We start from the raw sequence: 20850 nt of genomic DNA, 5'->3' as shown, positions 1-20850 counted from the left end.
TTTTTTTTTTTTTTTTATTTCCATAACCTGGCAAGTTTGCTCCCCCTTTGTACTCTCATGCCTTTTATTTATTTCTTTGGAAACCTTTGCCTTCATTGGGGAGGGGGGTCATTTGTTCTTGTAAAAGAGAAAAGAAGAATAAAATTGGAAGATTTGAACCAAAATCATCAATTTCTGCCTTTCTGGCGTGAATAATGGTGTCCAACAGAGCCCGCTTTACCATGCTTGGGAATATTTATTTTAAATAATGCACGGTTTCTTTTTCTTTCCTTTTTTTTCTTAAATTATACATCATCTCAAATATATTTTTCCCTTTCACATGATAAATTTTACTATAGTGAGATTAATTTTGCAACTGTATACAACTGCATTAGAGATCAGGGCAGCCTCTGAGCCACACTTTAATATCCTACTGTGTGATAGGTTTTAGAGGCATAACTATTGCTGTCCCTTTAGCTGTAGGCATTGCATCCAACAAGGCCATATAACCCTCAAGAAAGGGCAAAGTGACTTTGTCTGATGCTCCCCCTCCTCCTCTTCCTTTATCCATTGGCCTTTTTCCTCTCAATTGTTTTGTTTTCATCCTTTAATCACTTTTCTCCTCCGTTCTGCTTTTCTCTCCACTGGGTTTTTGGTGGTTCCTTTTCCCCTGAGCTTCTCATTGAAGTGGATTACTACTTTATACTCCTTTGTTTTTTCACCCACCATTCTCTTCATATCTCCTTCACCCAGTCTCTACTCCCAAATCTTCACATCTTCCTCCACTGAGTAGACCGCTGTATCAGAATCGCCACTGCCTGGCACCTGAAGCCGTCCTTACGGCCCCAGCTCAGGAAAGTCCTTGAATGCAAGTCCTTCTGAAGTCAGTGAGATTTAAATATGTGCCCAAAGTTATGCATTTGCCTACAGGCTTTCTGGAATCGGGCAAAATAAGTGCATCCTGGGTGCAAAGAGGATTGGTGGCATTTTATTGCTAAGTGTAGAATTACATGATGACTTAAAGTGTATGGCAATGGAGAATCAGGCCCATTGACTTCAGTGGGACCTTGCATAAAAGTAATGGCTGCAGATTCAGGCTCCACGTTATCACTTGTGTATGTGCAGGCGCATACCTCTTTTTCTGCCCAACTGTCCCTCCTGGGGTTGAGGAATTCTTTCTTTCTTTGCATGAATTTTTCCTGGAAAAAAAGAAAAACCTCTCTTAGGGCATGGAAGGGAGCACTCCAAAAGGCTCCAGAGAGTCAGACAAGCAGAATTCCTAACACCCAGCCACACAGGGCTGCAGGCTGCACGTGAGGGATGTATTGTAACAGCAGGGCTTTTACCTTCAGGGGGCCTTTACAGAGGGTTCCCATTCTGCATGGCAGTTGTTCTGCAGTGTATTCAGGGGGGCTGTCAAGCTTAATTAATTGATGTTTACAAAGGGCTTTGAGATCCTCAGATGGGAGGTGGTTTCTAAATGCAGAGACTGAGCTCAGTTTGCATGCGTGTTGAGTTCCACAGCCCGTAGCAGAACTACTCGTGTGAGTTGGGGAGCAGGATGGCACCCCTGGGGTACTGTCAGACATTTATCATGAGAGAGAGTTTGCTCTGTAAACACTGCTAAGGAACTTCCCTTTCTGGCTGAGCTTCTGCCTGATCCTGCAAGCCTTGAGCAGCAATAGGCTGCAGTCCCTCCGCAGAGGGTTTGTAGCTCCAGGCCCTGTTTGTATGAACCAGTCATGTAACAGAGAGGGTGAAATCCTGGCTCCAGGTACATGAATGGGTTTTTCTGCAAGGACTTCAGTGGAACCAGGATTTCACCCAGAATTTGAGAAGGTTTATACATCCTTTGATCCTTTGCTATATATGGCAGTTGTTATAAAGGAGTGAGCAAGGCTCTGCAGTTAGAGAAGAGGCACTCTGAGATCCTGGGATGGAGAGTCCTGGAGAGGAGCAAGCTGTTATTAATTTGTTCTGAAGCTGGGTGTAACCTGTGCAAACCTCTTGTCTTATCTTCCCTGGTGATCCTGAAAATACGGTTTGTACGGGACACTTTCAGGTGGAGCCATGTTGGCTGGGGACTTGAGCCTGATGGACTCTCCATGTTCTCACCACAGGTGTCCCAGACCAATGCCAACCTTGGCAACCTGATGAACTTGAAGACAGAAGGAGATGGCAGCCAGGCAGGGGCTGGAGAGCCAACACCATACTTGGGCAAGGCCGTGAAGGCACTTGTTCAAGAGAAACTCTCTGAGCCCTGGAAGATGTACCTGCGCAGGTAAGAGAGCATGGAGCCAGGAACAGCGTCCTTTACAAATGCCAGCTCTTGTAGGAAGGGCTAAGATGGTGTTCCCCTGACAGGTTCACCTCAGTTCAGTGTAGTCAGTAACATCTGACTTTGAGGGCCTAATCCCATGAGATGCTGAGCCCCTTCTGCAGTGCACTGAGCTCCCTCAGGGGAGGAGTGTTCATATCTTACAAGAGATGCGTAGCACTTTGCACAACTGGGACACGAGATTCCTTTGGGAGGTAGCTAACAGCCAGGGCCATCACCTGGCTGCAGTATGGTGACGTGCTCTTCATCCTGAACCCTCCTCTGGGGATGAAGAAGTGAATCCTAGGAGCTTCCTATATCAGTAATCTTCAGCAGGGAGCCATTGTTAGATCATGTACCGTTAGTACCTGAAGATCACAGCAGCCATGAGAGCACTCACAGTGGAACTCGGCACCCCTCGTCTGGTCTTACGGGCTAGTGAAAGAAAGCAGGAGATCCACAGGGCTCTGTGCAGCTGACTGGTTCCTGTTCTAAGAGACTGTTTTTCTTAGAGACAAGGAGGCTTGTAGGAAAAATGGAACGGGGATAAAACTCACCCACACACAGACACATGCACATACGTGCCTGGACAAACATGATTCAGGAACTAATGGATACGCCCATGCAGACATGTATGGTTTTGTTTTCTGACATAAACACCTGATTGCATGTGCCTGTGGACATTTTACAGAATCACAGACACTAACACTGGGAAGACCTGTAAGGTCTTCTAGTCTTTCTGCCCCTGGCCAATGCAGCATCCTGCCCTGCCAGCATTTTGTCCTCTAATGATGCCACACTGCTTAGGGACAGCAGCAGACCAGGGGAGAAAGCTGACAGTGACCGGGATTAGGTGGTAGAATAATCCTCCAGGAGACATGGCCATCAGACTAGAGGGACTGTTGGTTCCCTGCTCCACAAGTGAAGCCCCAAATTGTACTGTCGGGTTTGCATCCACAACATATTGCACACTTGGATCGCATCTGCTGTCCACTATGATATTGGATGGCTCTGTCTTGCTGCTCTCTTCGTTTCCTCTCCCACTGAATTTTCCCCTATTGAATATTAGCTACATTTTTCCAAATATGATCTCATATAGTGATTTCCTCTCTAGTCTCTCTAGACCCCTTTGTATTATTTCTTTCCTCTTGCCCTGGTGCTTCCAACTCCGCCCAGTTTAGTATCATCTGTGAATTTCATTAACATGCTGTTTACTTCTTCTCCTAGATTACTAATGAAGACGTTAAATAAACTCAGACCTAACCAGACTCATCCTCACAGCACTCCCGAGATACCTCCTCCCAGCTCAGTGCATTGTCGTTTGTCATTACCCTTTGTTTACGGTCCTTCAGCCAGTTTTCAATCCGTGTGGCAAGGTTCACATCCAAGCCAATTTGAATTAATTTCAAGCATATGTGAGAATCGGTATCAAAATGCTTTCCTAAAATCAAAATATATTGCAGCCCTTCATCCACTCATTTGATAATTCTATCAAAAAAAGCAATTAAATTTGTCGAGCAAGATTTATTCTGTATAATCCTGATGCTGTTTATTGCTCGCAGTTCCTTTATCCCGTGGATGTTTAATGATTTTCTCCTCCCTCTTAATATTTGTTCCATTACTTTACTGGGAAGAAAAGTTAAGACTAGAGGTGTGATAATAGCCAGGATCGCTTGCCTTTTTTATTCTCAAGGCATCAGTGCCTGGGTGATTCCTGCCAGCTTTCCGGTGCCCTCCCAGCTTCTCTCTTCACTTTTGAAAAATAACACATAGCAGCACAGTAAGTTGGGGAGTTAATTCCCAGCCTGCTCTAGGACACATATCAGCCAGACGGGCTGGTGTGTGCATATTTACATTTTCTGAGCATTCTCTTATCTGCTCTTCTCTGCGGCCTTCATCCCGTCTTAATTGTCCGGGCTTTAGCATTCATAGTAAAGGCAGATTTTAAAAAACAGTTGAGTACCTCGGCCATTGTGAAGAGGCCTGCTTTCTCTCCAAGTACAGTACCTCTTGTCCCTGATAAAATAACCCCGTTAGCTTGCATTAACTGGTGCTGCTATCTCATCCCTTATCAAGTCCTTACTCTCCCTTATCTCTGCCCTGCCAGCCTGAACTGACCCTCATGTTCTGGATCCACTGCCCTTTTCCTTTTCCAGCACAAGCTTCCTTTTGTTATTTTAACCTTAGATTTTCAGAGGTCCCTCCTGGGACCACACAGGCTGCTGCTTGCTCCTTGCCTTTCTGCTCTGCAGAGGAATTATTGTCCATCACGCCTTAATTGCCCAGAATTCCTCAGTCTCCTTCCACACTAGTGGGTTTTAAATACTCCCTGCCATTGCACCTTGCATAGCAGAGTGCTGAATTGCCTGAAAACTCATGTGCCCATGACGTTCCCAACTGTGGTGAATCCAAGCAGTTGCTGGTCGCTGGCATCAGGATTCTGTGTTATTCTCTCCTTCTCGATTAGTTAGTTCCTCCCTGATGGAAGGCAACAGGTCCTAGATGGTTTCACCCCTCGCTGGAGCAACTGCTTTCTGAATGCTCCCTTCAAACAATGCCACCCTCCTGGGCTTGTTGTAAGCTGCATGTTTGTCTCATTTGCTCAGGTTTGGTACCAAGGATTTCTGCGATGCCCAGTGTGACTTTCTCCACAAGGTGCATTTCCACTGCGTGGTGGAGGAATGTGGTGCCCTCTTCAGTACTGTCGATGGGGCCATCAAACATGCCAAGTAAGTGAAAGAACGACGGTCAGGTGATGTGTATTGAGGAAACCCCGAAGTAGGTGCAGTGTGGCAGGGAGAGGGGAGGGGCATCCTGTAACTCTCTGGTGAGGAGCTTTCCTATGTGTGGACACAGTGACTGAGGGGGCAGCAGTCCGAGCATCCACAGTCTTTCTGCATCCAGCTGATTCTGGTGTTGGCTCTGGGCACACCCTGTGAGTTCAGTAACTTCAGCCGCTCAGCCTTTGGCAGATGGGCATCGTGCCCACTTAATAGTGACAGCCAGGCTGAGAACTACCTAGGAGACCGTATGCACCAGAAAAACTTACGGGCCCAGCAGCAAAGACATGCACAGCCATAAGAACTAAGAAAGCATGCAGGCAGCACCTACACAGACACCACTCCCTGTTTGTAATGCCTTCCTTGGGGCAGAGGACACAGTGCCATAGCCTCTGCAGAGCAGCAGGCCTTTCAAGTTGTAATGGTGCCTGTTGTATTTGTCTCACCCTTCTTTCTGCAGATCCATTTGAATAGACTCCTGCTGTAATTGCTGCACACAGGAGCTGTTCCCCAGGTCCCTGCTTGCCTGACTGCATCTAGGCAGGGAACTCGGATCTGGGGAATGAGACACCCCCCCAGCCCAGCCCTGTGGGGGCATCCCAGGCCTTGGCTTCTTGTCACCTGCATAGTGCTCCAGAAAGTAGGGCAGTGCTAAGATGCAGGCAGTTGAAAAGTGCTGGTGTGTGAGCCAGTTCCTGAAGTCTGCACCACACTCAGCACTCCAGGACCTTGGGATTGGGCCCCATTGTTAGTACAAGGGCACTGGCAAAGGAAGGGCGGGATCTGGGGAGGCAGCGGTCACAATGCCTAATACATCTTTTCTGCCTGATGTCCATGGGCCAAAACTCGGGCAAAGCTTCTCTTTCAGTCAGTGGGAGCTTTGCCCAGACAAGGACTGAGTGAAGGGTTCAGGGTTTGGCCACTTGACTAGAGATGTGTGGCAGTCTCCCACGCCATCCAGTGGACCTCACTGGCAGGAAGAGGTTCTTCTCTAGTTTTCAACTGATTTCTCCAAGCTGACCCCACCCCGGGCACCACCTAAAATCACTGTTCTCCCTCTTTGGGGCCAAATCCAGAAAGATGTCGAAAACCTGGGGGAGCTGAGGTTGCCCAGCAGACCCACAGAACCACTCAGCATTCGGCCGTGCGTCTTCTGAGCATGTTGTTATTGGTCCCACTGACCCGGGGTCATCACTCCTGCTATTCTGTCCAGGATCCTGTGACGCTCTCTCTCTCCCTCTCCCTAATGTGAACTACTGCCTCTTCTCGTTGCAGTTTTCACTTCCGCACGGAAGGTGGAGCTGTGAAAAATAATGCCGAGTCTCCCTTCCCAACCGCTGCTGAGACCAAGACCTCCTTGGCCCCCTCGTCACCACCTGCGACTTCTGCCACCCTGGCAAGCGCTCCCACTCTGGATGGTGCCCTGAGCCCAGCGACGGTGCCCTCTGCCCCCACGCTGCTAGCTTGGAAGCAGCTGGCTTCCACCATACCCCAGATGCCTCAGATCCCAGCATCAGTGCCTAACCTGGCAACGTCACCCCTGGCAACAACTTCCCTAGAGCATGCCAAGCCTCAGGTCAAACCCGGATTCCTCCAGTTCCAAGAGAAGTGAGTTCCTCTGGTGACAAGGGGATGTCTTGCAGTCTTCTGTAGCATTCAGTGCATCCCTTTCAGCCCCAGGGATCAGGCAGAGTCATCACCTTCCCATTACGTTCCCATTCTATGCAGCAACTTTGCTTCCAGTTGGTGCTTCCAGCCTTCCCAGGACACTCTGCCCCTGTCCCCACCCTGCAGGAAAGCAGCCTCAAAAAGTCTAACAAATGACTTGCCAAGCACTTAGAAACCAGCACATCTGGGAACACTTTTAGATAAAGTCTGGGGAGAAATAAACCCATTGACATATCACCGTAGCCTCACCGTACTTCCTGGGCTGTGAAAACAAATGCATTTGGCTTTGCACTGTCGCTGAGGCCAGATGGTATGGGATAAAGCATGAGAGCATTGCAATTCGTTCCAAAGGGAACCTGATTTGCCTGTCTGTAGGTCTTGTCACAAACCCAGTACTTGGCATGGTCTTGCCTAAGGTTTGGTCAAACTGGTATGGGTTTCAGGCCAAGATGGACCAGATTTAGGCTAAACTTTGGACAAGGTTCAGGCAAAATTGGGCTAGTATCTGGTGGGAATGAGAAGAAACTGAGTGATGTGTGATGGGAAACTGAGTGAAAACTGATATCACCAACTTTGTTTCTCTTATAACTGAGATTGGTGGCTACAAAGCCATCAGTGCTGACCAAGAATAGGTTTGTACAACCTCTGGGGAAGGAAACGGGCTCCACAATAGCACCTGCTGCCTCTATAAGAGCATCAAGTCTGTATCTCAGTCTGTGCAACGCATTTTCTCAATAAAATTGATAAACTGGAAAAAAAAGAAAGTGCTCAGCCTCTCTGATCAGACAGCAGTGGGTTTACCAATGGTGAGGGAGGGGGAGTAGATATCTATCACCTCCTCCTTTGGAAGAGCTCTGCTTTCCCAGCTAGGCTGCTGCACGAGGGTAGCAAAACGCAGTGTCTTATTTACAGTGTTAGTAGCTGCTGTTTAAAAAGTGTTTAACTAAAGGGACTTGTAAAATAGTGACAACTGCACATCTGCATCAGAGCTCTTAGCAAACGTTCAGGGGCCTTCAAACACTCCTAGGAAGAAGGCAAGCTTCACCTCCACTGTAGAAGTGAGGAGAAAGAGAGAGTTTAAGTAAGTGTCTTACCTGAGGCTGTAGGAGGAGTCAACGTCAGACCTAGAATTAGACATCAGCAGTTCCTGGCTCTCTGTCAGGGACTCAGCCTTGCAAGGCCTTGCCTCTGTAGGCCTAATGCTGACTCGCTTGTGTCCCCTTTCAACAGATTCAGCAAATCAAGAGTGGGTAGCAGAGCAGGTAGCACTGGGGCCAGCAAGAGACCAGTCCCTGGCTGTGTCAAGCACTAAGCTCCAAATCTGCCCCTGATTGCTCACAGCTACAGCCATATATTTATGGATTGTGGGGCCCCAGGACAGGCAGCCAGACCATTCCACTGACTGAGTGACGACACGTGGATTTTGCCCAACCAAGGGAAGCCCTGGATCTTGTAGCAGGCGACCCAAAGGTTTCAGCAAAGTTTTGCAGCTACCTTTGTCCATTAACAGGGAAGCGTGACATGCGAGGAGAGCAGTTCTCTCCTGGATCTGAAGCTTTCCTGGGAAAGTGTGGCCTGCAAAGACCACAGATCACAGCATGCAGTCCACACACCCTAGTACAGAGAACACAATGCATGCTGGGATCTACAGTAATATTTGTTGACTACAACTCTTGACTAATTATGGAGAGATTCATGGGAGCTCTCTAGGCCACACTTGGACTAGAGGTGTCACTTGGGCTAAGTTAAATGAGTGAATGTTGGGAACGATGCCCAGGTGTGAAGGGGGGAATGAAGATGATGATTGGGTTTTGGCTGTGTTCCAGCGACCCCTGCCTGGCGACAGACTGCAAGTATGCCAACAAGTTCCACTTCCACTGTCTCTTTGGGAACTGCAAGTACGTGTGCAAAACCTCCGGCAAAGCAGAGTCCCACTGCCTGGACCACATCAACCCCAACAACAACTTGGTGAACGTTCGAGACCAGTTTGCTTACTACTCGCTGCAGTGTCTCTGTCCAAACCAGGTAAGCATCATTCAAGGAGGTGGCTCAGGCTGGGGTTTGGGTGTGAGGGAACAAATGCAGGAAAAGAGGAATGGGGAAAAGCATAGGGAAGATATGAAAACAAGCAGGGGCCCTATTCGTGCCTTGGTGTGAAACTCCTGAATTACTGAATGGATCTAGCAACTATTCGAAAGGTGTAAACTAGAGAGAGATCTGAATCCAAATTCTGAAGTTCAAAGTATTGTCAGGATGCCTTTGCTTGGTCTTGAGGGAAAGGGACGTGTGGATTTATACTCATTACCACTGAAAACTCCAAGTAGGGAGAGGAAATAGTCTTGGATGGTCAGAGTGATGCAAGATTAAATTAAACAAAAGAGAATGTAAGAGGAGTATCCAGAAAAGAAGCCTATCGGACAGTAGGCAGTCTCCAGCAGGAAGTGGTAGAGGTACCATTGAGAATAAGACTGTTGAGTTTGCTACGAATGAATTCACTGTAGGGAGCAATCCTGCTCTGGGCCCCTTGAAGGGTAAGCAAGGTGGCAGTAGGTCTTGCTTATCTCCATCATGAACTTGAGAGAGAAAGTATGGGTGGGAGTAGGCAGATGGGAGCAGTCACCTGCATGCATCTAAAATAATCTGATTGGCTTCCCCCCAGCACTGTGAATTCAGGATGCGAGGGCATTACCATTGTCTTCGTCCTGGTTGCTACTTTGTGACCAACATCACCACCAAGCTGCCCTGGCATGTGAAGAAACATGAGAAGGCAGAACGAAGGGCAGCCAATGGCTTCAAGTACTTCACCAAGAGGGAAGAGTGCGGCAGGCTAGGTAAGTCCATCCTTTTTTTGTACCTCCTGGACTCAGTACCTGGGCTGCATTCATTCCTCAGCCTACGGGCTTCAGCACTCTCCCTGTGCAGTGGCCATTGCACCAGTTGTGATAAACCCTCCTTTGAAACCTCTGCCTGGCTGAGGTCCCACAAGTTTAGCTCACGGGACCATTAGACCCACTTTCAGCCATGTAAAGAGTTCCCAGGGGCTGCAGAAGTGAACAAATGACAGGAGAACATGCCTCCCGTGTTTAGTTGTAATTCGTTTGCATCTAACGTCGGTGACATGTTGTAGATCACATGACCTTTAATTGGGGATGGGGAAACCAAAACAGGCGTTCCCCATCCCCCACCAGCCTCCTGTCCTCTGCTCACACCTGCGAGCTTGTGTATAATGGCTGTCCGCCGGTCTAGCCCCCTATGTCTGCGGGTCCCAGAGCATTTGACAGAGATTGATTAAATAAGGCTTGCGTCACCTCTGTGACGGGGGGGCGGGGCTAGAACTCTTGTCCCCATTTGCCAGTGACAAAAAGACGGAGAGTTTTTCCCCAGTCGCAGTGTGATATGAAATCTGGCCCTAATCATCACAGCACAGACACAGGAGCAGAAGGCGGAAGTCACAATCTGGTCGGGGAGCTGCACGCAGGCCCCAGTTCTCACAGAGGTGTGCAAAGTAAAGACTAGGCGCAAGCTGAGTGCAGCAGCGATCTGCAGCCTAACAGGGAGCAACCTCCCCTGTGCACCAGCAGCTCCTGCCCGCAGCGACCCTCCCTTCAGCGCCACTCTTCCACTGGCCGCAGCTCCTGAGAGCACCTGACCCACGGCGCAGCGCTGAGCCAGTGCCTTGCCTCCTTGCCAGCTACATTAGGCAGCACCAGAGTTGGTTACAAAGCTGCAGAGCCTAAAAGCCTCCAGCAGCTTAAAGAAACGCACACACACGAGGGAGGGGAGCGTGAATCTCCCCCCGCTCCCTAGCAGACACTGTCCTGAGACCCCCACCCCCACTGCTGGGATTCGCTCATCCTTTCAGCCCTGTTTGGCTTGATTTTGCCTTCCAGCCACCTTTCCCCATCAGCACTGGCTGGAGGCTCACACTGCCAGGGCGGCTCCATAGCTTTGCCTTGGCTTCCCTGCCCTGCACATGGGGCACTCAGCGGCACCAGGGCAAAGAAATCACAAACCGGCCTGCTGCCACCAGGAAAAAACTCTTTCCTTTGGCTTCTAATTCATGAAGAATTAATGCCTGAGCGATACCTTGTCCACGGTCACCAAGGCAACCGGTGTCAACATTGAGGCCGGGCCCTTACCTGGGTCTCCACTTACAAATGTCAGGAGATCCAGCAGTTGCTGTTATTTACTCAGCGTGGCATGTTTCAGGTGATAGCCAGGGCTAAACAAAGCTGGCTGGTGATACATGACACCCGCCTGCCCGCTGCCTGGGCAACGGGCGAGTCTTCACCTGCCCTCTGCCGATACTGTTTCAGTCCTGCCAGCACTGTTTGTTCTTCTTCCCAAAGAACAGCACCGCGCCGCGGGCAGGGCCGACAAGGTGGGCTGGGTGGAATAGCTAAGCAAACGTCGGCTTGGCATGCACAGGATGCGCCTCTCCGCCAGGAAGACAGGCAGGCCGAGTTGTTGGCAGTGCCGTTTTAGAGTACAGGCGTCTGGTCTCGGCCGGGAGGGGCAGGGACGCGTGGCTATGAGAATGCACGTGCATGTGTACAGGTTTCCAGGTGTGCAAATGTATCCACACCTGCGTCTGGATGTTTCGCTGTGTTGGTGCAGGCAGCTCGATGTGTTCCAGCGGCCGTGTGTGTTTTGTGCAGGTGTATGCAGGCATATAGAGGTGTGAGTGTGTGTATCCACTGCTCTGGGGTTAATGTGCATGTGCAGCAGGGACATGTCTGGAAGCCAGCTATGGGTTTTCTGTGTACACGTGGTAGTGCAGGCCTGGGTATGTGCACACGTACAGCCGGTGCCTGCTCACAGACCAGTCTGTGGAATCTTGCATGTATGTATGTGTATGCACCTGCGTTTTGTGTCTGCAGACCTGTATGGAAATGTGTACACATGTGTGTCAGGTGTGTCATTGTAGGGGGTGAGGCATGTCTGTAACCCTGTGCTGGGGGGCACATGCTGAGGTACAGCTGTGGGTCTCTGGTGGGAGGTCACATGCCAGTGTTTTTTACTGGGACAGGTTAAGAGAGCAGCTCTGCAAGCCACAGGGGCTGTCTGGAAACCCACCACACATGTTCCCAGTGCACGAGGCAGCACGTATGAGGGGCAAAATGCAAGAGTTGCTTGAAAGGAAAATAGCAAGGAAGATAATGGATACTCCATTATCCGTTTCAGGCTGGACATAAGGAAGAATTTCTTTACTGTCCGAGCCCCCAAGGTCTGGAGCAGTCTGCCAGCGGAGGTGGTTCAAGCACCTTCAAGAGTAAATTGGATGCTTATCTTGCTGGGATCCTATGACCCCAGCTGACTTCCTGCCCTTTGGGCATGGGGCTGGACTCGATGATCTCCCGAGGTCCCTTCCAGCCCTGATGTCTATGAAATCCTTCTCCTACTCCGCATGCACCTCGTCTATCTTGGCAGCATCCTTGTAAACCTAACACAACACCCCCATCAGCTAACCAGGAATAGCAGTAAACTCTTCCTGGCTCCTCCACATTTGATCTGGAGCTTGCATTACCCAGCACTGGGGGAGTGGAGGGAACTTTTCCCTGACTGCTCAGCAAGGGAACAATTTAATTTTTGGTCTGGGGCTGCCGCTGAGAAACCTGCAGCCATTCCAGAGTTCTCCACCCCATCAGAAATCAATGTGGCGGTAGCTTTGTGCTGTCTCCAGCACGCGTCTCCGCCAACCCCTTCCCCCCCTACTGTTGCTGTATTAACAGACTGGATTGGTATTGGTTTTGTGTTGGCAGGTTGCAAGTATAACCAGGTAAACAGTCATTTCCACTGCATTCGAGAGGGCTGCCAGTTCTCCTTCCTGCTCAAGCACCAAATGACATCTCACGCCAGGAAGCACATGAGGAGGATGCTGGGGAAAAACTTTGACCGAGTTCCCACTCAGGTGACTCACTGGTTATTTAAGTAGCAGCTGCGTCTGTAAGTGATGCCCCCTTGATGGTTCCCTGCAGAGCAGGGCTAGTGCCAAGACTCACACACACCCAGCCTCAGAACCCACAAACCAGGTCAGTAGTGCTACGAGTCACATTCCCACACTCTAGGCACATGTCTGCTCTCCCGCCGGGAGGCACGATTGCAGCATGTACAGACAAACCAGGCTGGCTTTAATCTAGCTGGCTTGGGTACCAGGATTGATGTAGAGGCAGGGGCATGGACTTCAGAGCAGGCTCGTGCCTGTGTAAGTAGCAGCGGTTCCTGTGGAGTCCTGTGCAGCTGGAATTGCCACCCAGGCACCCTGACTTCATGAGTCTTGTAAGCAAGCGCACAGCAGGCACCGATAGCAATAGACATCCTCCCACCTGAATGCATCTGAATCCACATGCCAGGATAGCGATGCCAATATTCATATTCCCAGGCTCTAAGTGCAGCAGGATCCCCATAGTAAGGCATTAATGCCAAGATTAACACCTCCTGTCTTTGAATGCATCAGAATCCACATGCTGGGGTACTAGTGCCAAGATTAACACTCCCAGCCTCTGAGTGCCTCACAATTCACACGCCATGGATCTAGTGCCAAGGTGAATGTTCCCAGACTCCAAACGAGGCAGTACTCATGCTCCCAGCCTCAGTGCCATTGGTTTCCTGTGCCAACGTGGTCCAGCTATCCCCGAAGAACAATGTCAGGGAAAACAAAACACGCGGACAGATGGTTTTGGTCCTGACATCTCGCGCTCAGTGTGAAATCCCTGTCTCAATTTCTTGCTGCAGGTTATTGGCCACACTCCAAGAAATGAAAATCTCCCCCACGTTGGCAGCATGGCACCCAGCCCAGCTTCATCAGGGACCCCAGCTTCCTTCCAGGGACCCCAGAGCATGATGGACACAGAAACAGACGAGTATATGGATTATACCGGCTGTAGCCCTGGGGGGATCTCCTCCGAGTCCTCCAACATGGACCGCAGCTGCTCCAGCACTCCAGTGGGCAACGAGAGCACGTCGGCAGGTAAGGGGCAACTGGGGGAAATGGATTATCAGCCGTCTGCTGCCGTGAGAGCTGAATTCACAAGTAGAGGCCAGCAAGCAACCATACCTTCTCCTACAAACTTTGTCAGCTTCAGCTTAGCAGATGTTGCCTTCTCCCAGGTTAGCTCCCTCTGCCACATTTCCCCTAGGATATCCTTGACCTGCAGCCACCCTCTTCTTTCTCCCTCTGTGAAGAGGATCTTGCCCAATGGAGCTGATTAACATCTCCACTTGAGTCCCAAGGGCTAGCTTTCTTGCTTCCCACATTTCCCTGGTATCTTTTGTGTGGCTGTGCCACATCTGGAAGTCCGGTATTTCTCTGAACTCCTGGGGCTCAAAAGATTAAACAGGAGCAGCCATCTAACCACACTTCCCTCTCAGCAAGTGATGGATGCAGGGAAACCCTGACATCACTGTTTGAGGAAGTGGCACACAAAAGTAACCCACTGAGCTCCTCCCCTTCTAAGGGTAGTGATGCAAAAAATCAAAATCTCCCATGTCACTTCCAGAGCAACAGAGATGCACAGACGAGCCTCCTTGACATCACATCCTCTTTTAGGAAGGAATGCTAAAAGGCAATGCTGATGTCACTTCTGGTTTTCAGAAACGATATTTGGCTGCCCTCCATTTCCATAAGTTACATGTTTTCTGTGAACTCCTGAGGCTCAAAGGATTCCCAAGTGAAAGAGCTCCTGTCACCCATCCCATGGCACTCGCAAAGGGTGCCCTTGGGTGGCCTGGGTCCTGTCAGCCTGGTACGGGACAGCCTTTTCTCTGAGCCCTCCCCAAGGCTCCCTGGCTCTCTGGGTCTCGTCACAAACTTTCCTTTCATTTAGGACTTCAGTAGCACATGGGTATTTTTCCTACTTTACTTAAACTTGGTGTGTCTCTGCTCAGGGGGTTCTCCTCAAACTTCTGGCTGGTTGATCTCTGTTACGTTTAAATACCAGTAGGAAATACAATTAATAAGTAATTCCCACTGACATTCTGCAGCTCTCCAGCTAACAGAGATGTTCTGACCTCTCCTGTCACACATGCCACTAACACACAACCTCTGTGCACTGCTCTGATACAAACATTGCATGATAATGACAGCTCCACACAGCACTGATGCTCCTCCAGAGAGGCAGTGGGTCCTGGAATTCCCTGTTAAATTAGCCCAGTGTCAGAGGCGTCAGTCGTGCCTCCTAAATGACCCACCAACTAACGCGCACCCAAGTGAATCCACAGGCCTCTGGGATTCCCCCTGCCCCCAGCGGCACAGTGCTCACAGCAGGGCCAAGCACGGGCAGGCACCGTGCAGCTGGATGCACACAAACCACTCAGGACAACTTTCCTTTTAGACACTGTAACTCCACCTCCCTGCCGTTCAGGCCACCCCATCTCCTGCAGCGCCCCTGTTCCTCCTGCTGCTGTCAGTCACGCGCCTTCCATCTCGTCTCTGTTCCAGTTCCGTTTCATATGTGTGTGAATGTATTTTCCATTTTCATCATACGGCTTCCGCTCTTGGGTTCTCATTTCGGTTCTTTTTTTTTCTTTTCTTTTTGTTTTGGTTTGTTTGGTATTTTTTGTTTTCCTGTTTTCTTTTCTTGTTTTTTTCTACTTTTTTTTCTCTCCACATTCTCCAGGCTGCCTGGTTCCTCCTACTACTACTGCTGCCGTTGCCGATGATGCTACCCACAATGCACAACAACCTCCACCACCTCTTCCTCCATCTTTCTCACAAGCCCTGCTCAGGTCTCCCCTCCCCACCCTCCCCTATCTCTTCTCTCCATCTTGTCTATCATACTCTCTGCTCAGTGCCACCCTCGGATCCAGCAGGGGCATTGTCATGCCTGCCGCCAGCACGCCTGGGTTCTCGCCCATCATTGCCACTCCAACTCCAGTAAAAAGTGATGTTCCCCTAGTTCAGGATGCAGCAGGTAACTGTTACATGCTTTATCTCTGAGTGACCCCCTGCCCTGTCTCCTCCCTGCTCATCCTGCCCACTGTTCTCTCCCCACCCTTGAGCTCGGTTGGGTCAATAAGAGGTGTTCCCACCTCTCCATCACTTTTAACTCTGCTCAAGGGATCCCCTGTCCCCACAGGCGTCCTCCTCTGGACTGCTGGCACAATGATCTCACACCACAAACACGGTTAAAGAAGGTAGCTGATAACACAGTGAATCCCCATGAAAAGTCATGCTGCCAGGAACAATTTCTCACCAACCCAAATCCTGACATGAATTTGACAGTAACATGTGTAACAAAAATGGCCATTTCTGAACCTCCTGACAGTAGCTGGGGGGGCCAAAAGCAAGACACTGACCATGTACCATCATGCTCTCAGAGCTTGCTGTAAGCTTCTTGAGCCACCCAGTCCAGTGACTCCCAACCTCTGCTACACATCACTGCAGGTTCTTTGATTTCCATTTGACTGGGCTTCCTGTTTCTGGTGTCCATTCGGTTCTGAAGCCCCACTGCTCCCCATTCACATACGCACCCCACAGCTTGGGGCTGCTTTCACCACCACACCCCGTGAGGTCACACCGATGCCACTGAGATGATACACCATGCAATTAGAGGTCTCGGTACCATCTCTCACACCCACAGTGCCTGTGCCTGTGCCTGTCCCTGTGCCTGCGACTGCGACTGCCTAGGCAGAGCTGCAGGAAGCAAAGCTGGATGTCAGACAGATCACACCTGTGGCCTTTCCGCTGTATGGGGATCAGAACCGGGTTGACCTGCTGTCCGACGCGGGATCAGAGATGTCTCGGGCCTTTTCAGTCCAGCTGGGAATGATTTTCAGGGTGCACCCTGGCCTCAGTCTCCTTTCTCAGCCCAGCTCCTTCCCAGTTAATTGAGAGCACTTTCATTCGTGCCAGTGAGATGCATATTTTAAAGGCCCCTTGGAAAGGTGCAGCTTGGAAATGGGCAGCGTCCCTCTCCATCTCCCCACCAGGTAAAGACCAAGCATGGAGTGATTCCAGTCGCCTCATTAGGACTGAAGTGCTCCAGACTGGCCTTCTGCAAAGGGATGACTTTCACCCTGCGGGAGAATGTGATCCAGTGGGCAGTGCTAATGATGGGCAGGACACTGAGCTCTTCCACTGCCTCCCCATGTGGGCTAGAGAGGATCACCTGGCCTCTCTGTGCCTCAGCTTCCTTTTGCAGGAAAGGGGTTGATAGTTTTTAAAGGATCCTGAGAACTCCAGGTAGAAGCACCACATAAATGCTCACTTCTACCTCTGCCAATGAGATAGGCTGACTGGACACACTGGGATGGAGGGCTGCTTGTGACTGTGCCTGTGGAGGATTTTCAGCCTTTGATTAGTTACAGGGACTGGGCACTTTGCAATGGTTAGAACAGGGAGAGAGCAGGACGGCCTGCGTCTTCTCTGACTTGCTCACTCGAGCCTTCTTGAGGTTGTGGAGTCTCCATTCTTGGAGGTTTTTAAGACCCGGATAGACAGAGCCTTGGCTGGGATGCTATAGCTGGGGGTGATCCTGCTTTGAGCAAGGGGTTGGACTAGATGACCTCCTGAGGTCCCTTCCATCCCTAATTTTCTGTGATTCTCTGCATGAGAAAGTGGAACCAGCTGAAGTAAAAATGAGGTTTTAAACAGATTCAAGGCCTTAATCCCAGACTGTCTTCCCTGAAGGTTGGAATTACTCCCAGTTTACCCAGGTGTGAATGAGATCCGAGTTCAGCCCAAGACTGGACTCCTCTGCTTTGGTGTAGATTTCTTTTTTTCAGTAGCAATAAGTTCAGGAGTTGCCCAGGGAGCCAGGCACCAGCAGTGCTTCTTGTTGCTCATAAGAACTGATTGTGAAGTGTGTGTAGGGGGCCTGGATGGTTATGGGATGGCGATACTGCAACCTGGGGGTTGCTAGTTTGAATCTGGTTAAAATCTGTAACAGCTATCTCCTCCCTGGTGGCTGATCTGTGGCTAAATGAGACTGGTGGGGCTTAGGTCAGTTCCTAATGGACATGTGCATACATCACTAAGATCCCCTCCCCGTGAGTGTCACAAACAAGCCCCGAGCAGCCGGCTTAGCAAGGTGCCGCACGCTGAATGAGCCTTTCCCTGCTCGACAGGGTCTGCCCAGTTCAGGCACACAGCAGTGCATGCTGGGGGCAGCCTGGCCTGCTGCCATCCATGCCAGAGGTGCATTGTTCAGACTGTGCTGCCCATCAGCAGTGCCATTTGCCAAGCCCCTTTGTAGGGGAACATCGTTTGAGAGGCTGGGTAGGGTGAAATCAGCACCCACCACCTTCAGGGCTGCTCACCAGCCAGAACGCTGGCAGTAGCATTAAGTTAAATGGTTGCACATTCCTCCAGACCCCAAGGCCTAAATGCAAACTGCTGTGGATTGTCTGGAGCACAGACTGCAGGCATTGCATGGCACCCGTCATACCTGTCTTCATCAGGCTGCAAACCCAGCTCAGAGATCTCTATTTTGTTGTGAACTTTAATTTCCAATTAAACTCTAAGGTTTGCAAGCATGCTGGAGCTGGCATCTTGTAAGTGACCTGGGGCATAACCAGTGGTGCAAGGACATTAATGGGTAGGAGGTGGCCAAGTTGTTGGTGTCTGCTTCATCCTCTGGGACTCCAGTTTCAGCCAGCGATCCTGCCTGTCAGGGTGAAACTGGGAGCCTGATGTGGGTCCCTTAATCTGATTGTGGAGGCCCCCAAGGGAAAGCTTCCAAAGTGGTATTTTCATGTGCAGCCTCCTGGCTAGTCATGATGAGAATTAGCCCCATTGAACATCTGTCCATCTGTCTTTCTAAATGTACTCATCACTGTAATATGTAGGCTCATTACGGTGAGGGATGTTACAGTCTCCTGGCCAAAGTCCATCTTGCTTCAATAAATCCCCCTTGCAGCTTCAATTAAATCTGGGATTCTTCTTCACTTTCTGCCTCGCCTCAACAGTTGTGCAGAATTGCACCAGTGCTGCCCCTGCCCAGAATGCATTTTGTGCGCAGACCTTGTGAAAGCATTTGGGGATGGCACAGGGTGAAAGGAACCAGCAAACTTCTGTGAAACTATAGTAGAGTGCCCTCTTCTTTTGGCTGGGATGAGCTGACTCCCCGGTGCTAAATGCCAGTTCACCGGAAAAAGAGGACTAGGAACAGCAAAGTGACTGGGAGATCCACAAAGCTGTTGAGAAGCAGCCCCCAGTCCCTAGGCAGGGCTAAGGCTAGAAAAGCAGCAGCCATAAGGGTTTCCTTTGTGGAATGTGTCAGCCAAGCCCTGCTGCTGTAGCATCCAGCAGGTACCAGCCAACAGAATCCCCTAGGTGGATGCTGGAGTGGGATCACGTTGGCTGCAGCATCACGGTTCGGCCATGCTTGTGAGCCAGAACAGGGTCTGGGTCAGCCTGGCAGGTGCTGGAGGGGATGCGGGTTCCTGCTGCCCCTCTAATTCCGTTCTCCCTTCCTGTCCCCAGGGAACACCATCACCATGCCAACTGCCTCCGGGGCCAAAAAGCGCTTCTGGATCATTGAGGACATGTCTCCCTTCGGCAAGCGCCGCAAGACAGCATCCTCACGCAAGATGCTGGATGAGGGGATGATGCTGGAGGGCTTCCGGCGCTACGACCTCTATGAGGACTGCAAAGATTCCAGCTGCCAGTTCTCCCTCAAGGTCACCCACTACCACTGCACCCGGGAGAACTGTGGCTACAAGTTCTGTGGCCGCACCCACATGTACAAGCACGCTCAGCACCACGACCGCGTTGACAACCTGGTGCTGGATGACTTCAAGCGCTTCAAGTCCTCGCTGAGCTGCAACTTCCCCGACTGCCAGTTCTCTGGCAACAGCACGCACTTCCACTGCCTGCGCTGCGGCTTCCGCTGCACCGACAGCACCAAGGTGACAGCCCACCGCAAGCACCACGGCAAGCAGGACGTCATCAGTGCCGCCGGCTTCTGCCAGTTCAGCTCGAGCGTGGACTGCGAAGTGCCCGACTGCAAGTACAAACTCAAGTGCTCCCACTTTCACTGCACCTACCCCGGCTGCAAGCACACAGTGGTGGGCATGTCACAGATGGACTCGCATAAGCGCAAACACGAAAAGCAGGAGCGAGGGGAGCTGCCCGCCATCTCCCCTGGCCCCGAGGGTCTCCCCCACTCCACTGGGCTGGAGTACGACATCCAGAACTCTTCCGTCAACCTGGACAGCTCCCTCAACCTGGGCACGGATGCCAGCAGCTCCCTCTTCTTCCTGCAGAACGCGGCTGGCGTGGGCCTCAGCGACTCCCTGGACCTCAGCAAGAAGCAGTCAGAAGCGGCTGGGGGCCCTTCCCCCAGCCGAGCAGGGGCAGGTCCCCAGGAGGGCGGGACAGTGGCATCCAACTCTGGCGACGCAGAAGAGGATGACGACTCCTCCCAAGAAGACGAGGAGGACGATGAGGAGATGAACGAGGAGGAGGATGATGAAGAGGATGATGATGATGATGACGACGACGAAGACGACGATGAGGAAGACCTGAATACGGATTCCGAGGAGTCGCTTCCTGACCCCGAGGGCCTGGCTGCTAAAGAGGACAGGGAACCAGAGGAGGCCTCTTCTTCCATAGACCACGGCAATGCTTCCAGGCCACTGGGAGAGCCAGCCACAGCCCCGGTCCCCACTTCAGCTCCAACCCCTGCCCCTGCTCCGGCTGCTGCCTCAGCCCTCGCCCTTGCTCCAGCCCCAGGCCCCACCCTTTCCCCAGCAGCTTCTCCTTAACCTTAGAGACAGCAGCAGCAGCGGTTTGGTTTTGCTCTTAAACAGAATTGTTAAGAGGACCCCTTAGGAGGCAAGAACAAAGCACTGGGATGGCAAGCAACAAAACGCCCCATGCCACACGCACGAGAGAGGGAGGGGGGAGGGGACTCGGAGCAGCGGAGGGAACCTGCGCTCCCGGGCCCCGCGAGAGGGACAGGGCCGACGCCACGTTGCTTCCTCCTGCAGATGACAGGCGCCGGGACGGGCCACAGTGCAGTGAAACCCTCCGAGACAGACGCTACCCCAAGAGTGCTGGCTGTGGTCCCCGGCCCCTGCGTGGCATGTGGGACCTGCGTGCCCAGGCGGGGCTCCCCCCTCCCCCCCGGTTTCTTTCGGGATGTTATTTTTCCATGGTTTTAG

General features: G+C 51.2%; 1 protein-coding gene across 3 annotated transcripts in view; it reads left to right on the top strand.

Annotated features, from left to right (window-relative positions):
- CASZ1 (castor zinc finger 1) overlaps window positions 1–20844 on the top strand; it is a 188408-nt gene extending 167564 nt beyond the window's left edge. For 2 of the 3 annotated variants that reach the window (XM_019541675.1, XM_019541674.1), the window contains 9 exons: window positions 2100–2260; window positions 4903–5025; window positions 6352–6684; window positions 8571–8769; window positions 9404–9575; window positions 12507–12655; window positions 13480–13714; window positions 15363–15656; window positions 19169–20844. In XM_019541675.1, the coding sequence (XP_019397220.1) occupies window positions 2100–2260; window positions 4903–5025; window positions 6352–6684; window positions 8571–8769; window positions 9404–9575; window positions 12507–12655; window positions 13480–13714; window positions 15363–15656; window positions 19169–20451 (2949 nt within the window). In that variant the 3' untranslated portion in view covers window positions 20452–20844. The remainder of the gene's footprint in view (window positions 1–2099; window positions 2261–4902; window positions 5026–6351; window positions 6685–8570; window positions 8770–9403; window positions 9576–12506; window positions 12656–13479; window positions 13715–15362; window positions 15657–19168) is intronic. The other variant, XM_019541676.1, reaches the window with a different exon arrangement.
- Window positions 20845–20850: the final 6 nt, after the last annotated feature.

Source organism: Crocodylus porosus, unplaced genomic scaffold (assembly GCF_001723895.1).
Source record: "Crocodylus porosus isolate Cpor-Errol unplaced genomic scaffold, CroPor_comp1, whole genome shotgun sequence".
Classification (NCBI taxonomy): Eukaryota; Metazoa; Chordata; order Crocodylia; family Crocodylidae; genus Crocodylus; species Crocodylus porosus.
This window is presented reverse-complemented; position numbering and strand designations above follow the sequence as displayed.